Here is an 8,583-nt window from a genome sequence, read left to right as displayed (position 1 = left end):
AAATTCCATTTCCCTCTTTTCCTGGATTTTTGTGGGAACGTGGCTGGAACAGGCTCCTCCACTCATGGAATGTGGGAATTTTATCCCTGGGATCTCTCCTTGTCCTCGGGAATTTCTCCTGTCCCTAAAATGCCAGGATCAGTGCCCAGAGCAGGGAGATGGGACAGGTTTCACCTCAGAATTCCCAGGTTTTCCCTCTGCTCAGGATTGTTTGGGAAAAGCAGTGGGAAGAAGAGGAAGAAGCGGGAATTTTATCCCAAAGCAGATTTATTGAGGGGAGACATAAAAAAACTGGGATTTTAAACCCTCATTACACCAGGAAACTGACCCCAATCCAATCCCAATCCCAAGGAATTCCCAGCTCCAAGTGCTGATGGGGGATCCCAGAGGGGATCCCACCCTTGGGATCATCTCCCCACCTTTGGGGGGCTCGGGAATGGGATCCGCCAGCACAGATCCCAACTCCCATCCCAAATTTTATTTTGGGATCAATCCAGACAGGATTTAAGAGGAAAACAACATTCCCAGGAAACCTCAAAGCATTGAAGGAGAGATCCCATCACATCCAGGTGGGATTTAGGGCCGCTCCGGAACACCAGAGCTCAGTCCAGGAATAAATTTGGGATTGGTCAAGAAGAGGAAAGTCCAAGCAGAAATCCGGGAATGGGAGGCCGGGAATTGCGGGATGAGGCCGGAGGATCCCGTGGGGTGTCAGCACGGGGGCGGCTCCGGTGTCACCGTCACCACCACGGTGTCCTCGTCGCTGTCGTCAGAGCTGCAGATGATGATGCTGCCGCCCTCTGCAAGGGAAATCCCCAAAATTCCGGATCCCACGGGATCAACGTTCCCGAGCTTTGCACCAGGAACCAACCAGAGCGTGGGGGCAACCCCTGGAATGGTGGTGACCACGTGGATCCTGAATTTCAGGGATCCCTCACCCCCTGGATCCCCCATCCCAATGATCCCTCACCCCATGGATCCTTCACCCCATGGATCCTTCACTCCATGGATATTGAGTTCCACAGATCCTTCATCCCATGGATCCTTCACCCATGGATCCTTCACCCCAGGGATCCTTCACCCCATGGATCCTTCATCCCATGGATCCTTCACCCATGGATCCTTCACCCCAGGGATCCTTCACCCCATGGATCCTTCATCCATGGATCCTTCACTCCATGGATATTGAATTCCACAGATCCTTCATCCCATGGATCCTTCATTCCATGGATCCCCCGTTCCATGGATCCTTCACCCCAGGGATCCTTCACTCCATGGATATTGAGTTCCACAGATCCTTCATCCCATGGATCCTTCATTCCATGGATCCCCCATCCCAATGATCCCTCACCCCATGGATCCTTCACTCCATGGATATTGAATTCCACAGATCCTTCATCCCATGGATCCTTCATTCCATGGATCCCTCATTCCATGGATCCTTCACCCCATGGATCCTTCATCCCATGGATCCTTCATCCCATGGATCCTTCACCCCATGGTTCCCTCATCCCACAGATGCCTCATCCCAATGTTCCCTCATCCCATGGATGTTTCACCCCATGGATCCTTCATCCCATAGATCCCTCATATCACAGATCCCTCATCCCAATGTTCCTTCACCCCATGGATCCTTCATCCCATGGATCCTTCATCCCATGGATCCCTCATCCCAGTGTTCCCTCAGCCCATGGATCCCTCACCCCATGGATCCTTTACTGCATGGATACTGAATTCCACAGATCCCTCATCCCAATGATCCCTCATCCCACGGATGTTTCACCCCATGGATCCTTCATCCCATAGATCCTTCATCCCACAGGTCCCTCATCCCAATGTTCCCTCACCCCATGGATCCTTCATCCCATGGATCCTTCATCCCATGGATCCCTCATCCCATGGATCCCCCATTCCATGGATCCTTCATCCCATGGATCCCTCATCCCATGGATCCCTCATCCCATGGTTCCTTCATCCCATGGTTCCTTCATCCCATGGATCCCTCATCCCATGGTTCCTTCATCCCAATGTTCCCTCACCCCATGGATCCTTCATCCCATGGTTCCTTCATCCCATGGATCCCTCATCCCATGGTTCCTTCATCCCAATGTTCCCTCACCCCATGGATCCTTCATCCCATGGATCCTTCATCCCATGGATCCCTCATCCCATGGTTCCTTCATCCCAGTGTTCCCTCACCCCATGGATTCCTCATCCCATGGATCCCTCACCCTACAGATCTGGATCCTCCCCACCCTTGGCCAAGATTCCCACAGAACGGGGGCACAGAAAGGCTGGGAACGATCCCATGGGATGAGGAAAAGCAGGATAGCAGGGACGGTGACATTCCCGGTGCCCACCTGTGTCGCCGGCACGGACGCAGTTGTGCCGCGAGGTGGAGGGGCCGGGCTCCATGGGGAATTCCCACTGGGATTTGGGATGGCTGGGGCCCGGCTCGTGGTCACATTCCAGCTTCAGGAGTTTGGGAGACACCTGGCTGCCCCTCTCCATGCTGGGCAGCGGCCGCTTCCAGCAGGGCAGCGGGAGAGGCTGGAAAAGCAGGATTGGGATTGGGGTGGGATTGGGATTGGGACTGGGGTGGGATTGGGACTGGGGTGGGATTGGGATTGGGGTTGGGATCTGGGATGGGATTGGGGGTGGGATTGGAGTGGGACTGGGATTCGGGTGGGATGGGGGAGGGATTGGGATTGGGGCGGGATTGGGGTTGGGATTGGATTTGAGTTGGGATAGGGATTGGAGTGGGATTGGGGGTGGGATTGGGGTAGGATTGGAGTGGGATTGGGGGGTGGGATTGGCATGGGATTGGCATTGGGATTGGGGTGGGATTGGGGGTGGGATTGGGGTTGGGATTGGGGTGGGATTGGCATTGGGATTGGGGTGGGATTGGCATTGGGATTGGGGTGGGATTGGGGTGGGATTGGGGGGTGGGATTTGGATTGGGGTGGGATTGGGGGGTGGGATTTGGGTTAGGATTGGGGTGGGATTGGCATTGGGATTGGGATTGGAGTGGGATCTGGATTTGGATTGGGATCTGGGATGGGATTGGGATTGGGATCCCAGCAGATCTCACCTGGTTGGGACAGAGGGACCTCACCTCCTCCACGTGGATCTCCTCCAGGCTGGGGGAGACGCTGCGGGGTTTGGGATGGGTTGGATCCTCATCCTGCAGGAAGAGCGGGGAGTTGGGATGGACTTGGGCCCCAGTGGAGGGGCGGGAACACCCTCGGGAATGGGGAAACTGAGGCACGGAGGGTTTGGGATGGGTCTGGGGGCTGTTCCCGTGGTCTTTGCCACGGTCATGGAATTCCCCAGGGATGGAGCAGTGCCTGGTGGGATGTGGGAACTTGTGGGGGAGGAAGCCCTGGAATTCCCCAGGGATGGGGAGGGAAAGGAGAGGTGCAGGTTTGGGATGGGGCAGGAGCACCCCAATGTCTCACCAGGTTGTTCTCCAGGCCCACCTCGACCTCAGGGACATCTGGGGACGGAGAAAACTGGGATGAGACCCCGAGCTGGAGCTTCTGGAGCCAGGAAGGTCCAGCTCAGCAGCTCCAAACCCTTTCCCTCCGGATTGGGGTGGCCCCGGGGAGGCTCCAGGGAGCTGGGAATGAGCGTCCCCAGAGCCACCAGGATTGGAGTACACCCAAAGGGCTCCACAAAAACAACTGAGCAAATCCTGGCTCTGAGGGGTGAGGAGCTGGAGCAGGGAAATGGGAGAGGAGGAGGAAGGGAAGAAGGAGAAGAAAAAATGAAGAAAAATAAGAAGGAGAAGGAGAAGAAGGAAGGAGAACAAGGAGAAGAAGGGGGAGAAAGAGGAGGAGGAAAAGGAGAAGGAGGAGGAGGAAAAGGAGGAGAAGGAGAAGGAGAAGGAGAAGGAGAAGGAGAAGGAGAAGGAGAAGGAGAAGGAGAAGGAGAAGAAGGAGAAGGAGAAGGAGAAGGAGAAGGAGAAGGAGAAGGAGAAGGAGAAGGAGAAGGAGAAGGAGAAGGAGAAGGAGAAGGAGAAGGAGAAGGAGAAGGAGAAGGAGAAGGAGAAGGAGAAGGAGAAGGAGGAGAAGGAGAAGGAGAAGAAGGAGAAGGAGAATCCAGCGCCGTCCCTGCTCACCGAGGGCACTTTGCAGTCCAGCCCAGAGCTCCCTCCCCAGCCCGGCCCAGCCCGGCCCGGCCCAGCGCTCACCCGGCCGGCCCGTGACGCGCTCCACCAGCGCCCGCAGCCGCGCCCGGCACTCGGCGAAGTCGGGCGGCTCTCGGAGCTCGGGGGGCTCGGGCGGCCGCAGCCGCCGCAGCTCCAGCAGCGCCGCCTTGACGAAGGGCTGCATGTCCATGAGCTCCTGCTCGCCGCCGTAGCGCCCCAGCCTCTCCACCAGCCTCTCGGCCGCCTCCAGCCGCAGCAGCGCTCCCTCGGCCCCGCTCAGCTCCTCCGCCAGCGCGCTCCGGCCGCGCTCCGGCCGCGCCTCCAGCAGCGCCCGCAGCTCCTCGGCCTCGCTGCGCACCAGCTCCTGCAGGCGCTCGGCGCTGGCGCGGACGCGCTCCCGCAGCCGCTCCCGCTGCTCCTCCCGCCGCGCCGCCTCGCCCCGCAGCCGCCCCAGCGCCGCCTCGAAGGAGCGGCGGAGGCGCCGCAGGTCCCGGCGCAGCGAGCGCAGCTCGTCCTGGCGGCGGCGGCTCTCGGCGCGCAGGTCGCGGAAGGGAGCGTGGCGAGTGTCCAGCAGCGCGCACGGACAGCACAGAGCCCGCTCGCAGCGCGGACAGTAGATGCTGGCAGGGACACGCGGGGGGCGTCAGGGAGCGGTGGCAGCAGGGACACGCGAGGGGGGACAGCGGGGAGATGCTGCGGGGTACCGGGATTGGCTCCCGGGATGGGGGACAGGGACAAGGGCAGGGAGGGACAGGGGTCAGCGATGGACAGGGGTCAGGGATAGACAGGGGTCAGCGAAGGACAGTAGTCATGGATGGACAGGGATTAGGGATGGACAGGGGTCATGGATGGACAAGGGTCAGGGATGGACAGCAATGGATGGGGGTCAGTGATGGACAGGGGTCAGTGATGGACAGGGGTCAGCGATGGACAGCAATGGATGGGGGTCAGTGATGGACAGTAGTCATGGATGGACAGGGGTCAGCGATGGATAGGGGTCAGGGATGGACAGCAATGGATGGGGGTCAGTGATGGACAGGGGTCAGTGATGGACAGGGGTCAGCGATGGACAGCAATGGACAAGGGTCAGGGAGGGACAGAGACGGATGGGGGTCAAGGGATGGACACTGGTCAGCAATGGACAGAGGTCAGTGATGGACAGCAATCAATCATGGATGGGGGTCAGTGATGGACAGAGGTCAGTGATGGACACGGGTCAGGGAGGGGCAGAGGTCAGGGAGGGACAGCGATCAATCATGGACAAGGGGTCAGTGATGGACAGGAGTCCGGGATGGACAGGGGTCAGCGAGGGACAGGGGTCAGGGATGGACAGGGGTCAGTCATGGACACGGGTCAGCAATGGAGAGGGGTCAGGGATGGACAGTGATCAATAATGGACAGGGGTGAGTGATGGACAGGGGTCAGGGATGGACACTTGTCAGGGATGGACAGGGGTCAGTCATGGACACGGGTCAGGGGTCAGGGAGGGACAGTGATGGACAGGGGTCAGTGATGGACATGAGTCAGTGATGGACACCAGTCAGCAATGGACAGGGGTCAGGGATGGACAGGGGTCAGGGATGGACAGCGGTCAAGAAGGGACAGCGGTAGGTCATGGACACGGGTCAGGGATGAACAGGGGTCAGGGAGGGACACTGGTCAGGGATGGACCATGATGGTCAGTGGTCAGGGATGAACAGGGGTCAGGGATGGGCAGGGGTCAGGGATGGAAACCAGTCAGCCATGGTCAGTGGTCAGCAATGGTCAGGGATGGTCAGTGATCATCAGAGGGCAGGGATGGACAGGGGTCAGGGATGGTCAGAGGGCAGGGATGGACAGGGGTCAGGGATGGACACTGGTCAGCAATGGTCAGTGATGGTCAGTGATCATCAGAGGGCAGGGATGGACAGGGGTCAGGGATGGTCAGGGATGGTCAGTGATGGTCAGAGGGCAGGGATGGACAGGGGTCATGGATGGACACTGGTCAGGGATGGTCAGTGATCATCAGAGGGCAGGGATGGACAGGGGTCAGGGTCAGGGATGGTCAGTGATGGTCAGTGGTCAGTGATGGTCAGAGGGCAGGGATGGACAGGGGTCATGGATGGACACTGGTCAGGGATGGTCAGTGGTCAGTGATGGTCAGTGATGGTCAGTGATGGTCAGCGATGGTCAGCGATGGTCAGTGCCCATCCCAGGACATCCCAGGCCATGTCCAGCCCTCTCTGGAGCCTTTCCCCAAATCCCCACTGGAGCTCCCTGGGCCCCCCGGGGTCTCTGTGGGGTCACTGCCATCAGTCCCCAATGGCAGAGCTTTGGGGACAGGAGATTTGGGGACGGGACGAGGTTTGGGTACAGGATGAGATTTGGGGACAGTGTGAGATTTTGGGACAGGATAGATTTGGGCCCATCCCACTCCAGCACATTCCAGACTGGAGCATCACCCCCAAACCTCCTGGAGCAGGGCAGGATTTGGGGACAGGATGAGATTTGGGGACAGCATGAAATTCAGGGACGGGATGAGATTTGGAGACAGGACAAGATTTGGGGCCAGGATGATTTGGGGCCAGAATGAATCTGCGGGGCAGAATGAGTTTTGGGAAAAGGCAGGGGGCAAGGTTTGGGGACAGCATAAGATTTGGGTATGGGGGACATTTGGGAGTGCAGTGAGATTTGGGCACAGGATGAAATTTGGGGACAGGAGGAGTTTTGGGGACAGGGTAAGGTTTGGAGACAGGGTGAGATTTGGGAATGGGATGAGATTTGGGGCCATGGCAATGTTTGGGGACAGGCCAAGGTGTGAGGACAGTGTGAGATTTGAGGACAGGACAAGGCTTGGGGATAGGACAAGATTTGGGGACAGTATAAGTTTTGGGGACAGGATGAGTTTTGGAGACATGATGAGGTTTGAGGACGGACTGAGATTTGGGGATGGAATGAGATTTGGAGACAGGATGAGATTTGAGGACAGGATGAGGTTTGAGGGTGGGATGAGATTTGGGGATGGGCTGAGATTTGAGGACAGGACGAGGTTTGGGGATGGGATGAGATTTGGGGACAGACTGAGGTGCAGGGACAGTGTGAGGTTTGGGGATAGGACGAGGTTTGGGGACAGGATGAGATTTGGGGATGAGATGAGATCTGGAGACGGGACAAGATTGGAAGACAGGACGAGGTTTGGGGATGGGACGAGGTTTGGGGATGGGACGAGGTTTGGGGCTGGGACAAGATTTGGGACTGGGACAAGATTTGGGGCTGGGACAAGATTTGAGGACAGGACGAGGTTTGGGACCAGGACAAGATTTGGGGACAGGACAAGATTTGGGGCCGGGGCAAGGTTTGGTCCCACGCCCCCATTTGAGGCTGGGCGGGCGCTCCCACCTGCACACGCGGCTCTCCTCGGGGTGGCTGTCGCTGGAGCAGAAGAGGCTGCAGGAGCCGCGCGTGTCCTCCAGGAACTGCCGCGCCGAGCCCGCCCGCAGCTCCTCCACCCTGCGCACCCGGTGCGCCTTCTTCTTGTGCCACCACTGGTGCTCCTCCAGACACCGCCCGCAGAAGAACTCCTCGCAGTCCGAGCACCACACCAGCGCCGCCTCGGCGCGGCAGCGGCTGCAGCCGGGCCCGCCCGAGCTGCGGATCTGCCGCCAGAGCTGCAGGCGGCTCCGCAGGTTGCAGAAGAGCAGGTTGTCCACGGCCGGAGCGCCCGTGGCCGCCTGGCAGCGCGGGCACTGCTTGGTGTCGCTCAGGCAGGCCGGGCACAGCGTGTGCAGGCAGCGCAGCAGCCGCGGCTGCGCCGTGTCCTGCCCGCAGCCATCGCACCGCAGGAACTGGAAATCTTCGTCTTCATCCTCACCCTCATCCTCGCCCTCCGCCGCCGCCGGGCACGGGGGGGAGGCGGGCGCGGCGGGGCCCGGCTCTGGGTGAGGCTCCGGTTCTGCTTCTGGCTCCGGTTCCGTCTCCATCTGCGGAGATGCGGGGTTCTCCCGTGGGATGGAGGAAGCTGGGGCTCGGCCCCGTGATTCCCGCTCGGGGTTCTGCTGTCCCGCCCCTCGCAGGTTCCTCGCCGAGCTCTCGGCCTTCCTGGAATTTGGCATTTCCCAAGCGCCGGTGGAAACGAAAGCAAAACGGTTTCGGTGCCGCCGCGGCCACCGCCCCTTCCTGCTCCGACAGAGGGAAAAGCGGGAACACCCCGGGAACGACCCCAAAACCTCCCCGGCAGCGACCCCAAAACCCCCTTGGCAGCGACCCCAAAATCCCCCCTGCAGTGACCCCAAAACCCCCTCGGCAGCGACCCTAAAACACCCTGACAGCGACCCCAGAACCCCTTTGTCAGTGACCCCAAAACCCCCTGGCAGTGACCCCAAACCTCCCGGGCAGCGACCCCAAAACACCCCGGCAACTCTGTCCCCAGCACTAGCCCTGTCCCCAGAGGTGTC

The 8,583-nt window shown here is 59.5% G+C and overlaps 1 protein-coding gene across 1 annotated transcript; it reads right to left on the bottom strand.

The window, feature by feature from the left end:
- Window positions 1-249: 249 nt before the first annotated feature.
- Window positions 250-8,382, bottom strand: PML (PML nuclear body scaffold). The gene is made up of 6 exons (XM_063170130.1): window positions 7,529-8,382; window positions 4,193-4,770; window positions 3,459-3,496; window positions 3,092-3,184; window positions 2,361-2,550; window positions 250-800 (listed from the first exon to the last, which is right to left on the bottom strand). Exons 1-6 carry the CDS (start codon window positions 8,239-8,241, stop codon window positions 712-714), a joined length of 1,701 nt encoding a protein of 566 aa, XP_063026200.1. The 5' UTR covers window positions 8,242-8,382; the 3' UTR covers window positions 250-711.
- Between the last annotated feature and the right edge of the window lie 201 nt (window positions 8,383-8,583).

The sequence above is a fragment of the Melospiza melodia genome, chromosome 15 (genome assembly GCF_035770615.1).
Source record: "Melospiza melodia melodia isolate bMelMel2 chromosome 15, bMelMel2.pri, whole genome shotgun sequence".
NCBI classification, from domain to species: domain Eukaryota; kingdom Metazoa; phylum Chordata; class Aves; order Passeriformes; family Passerellidae; genus Melospiza; species Melospiza melodia.
The sequence above is the reverse complement of the archived record's forward strand: the minus strand, read 5'-3'. Positions and strand labels throughout refer to the sequence as shown.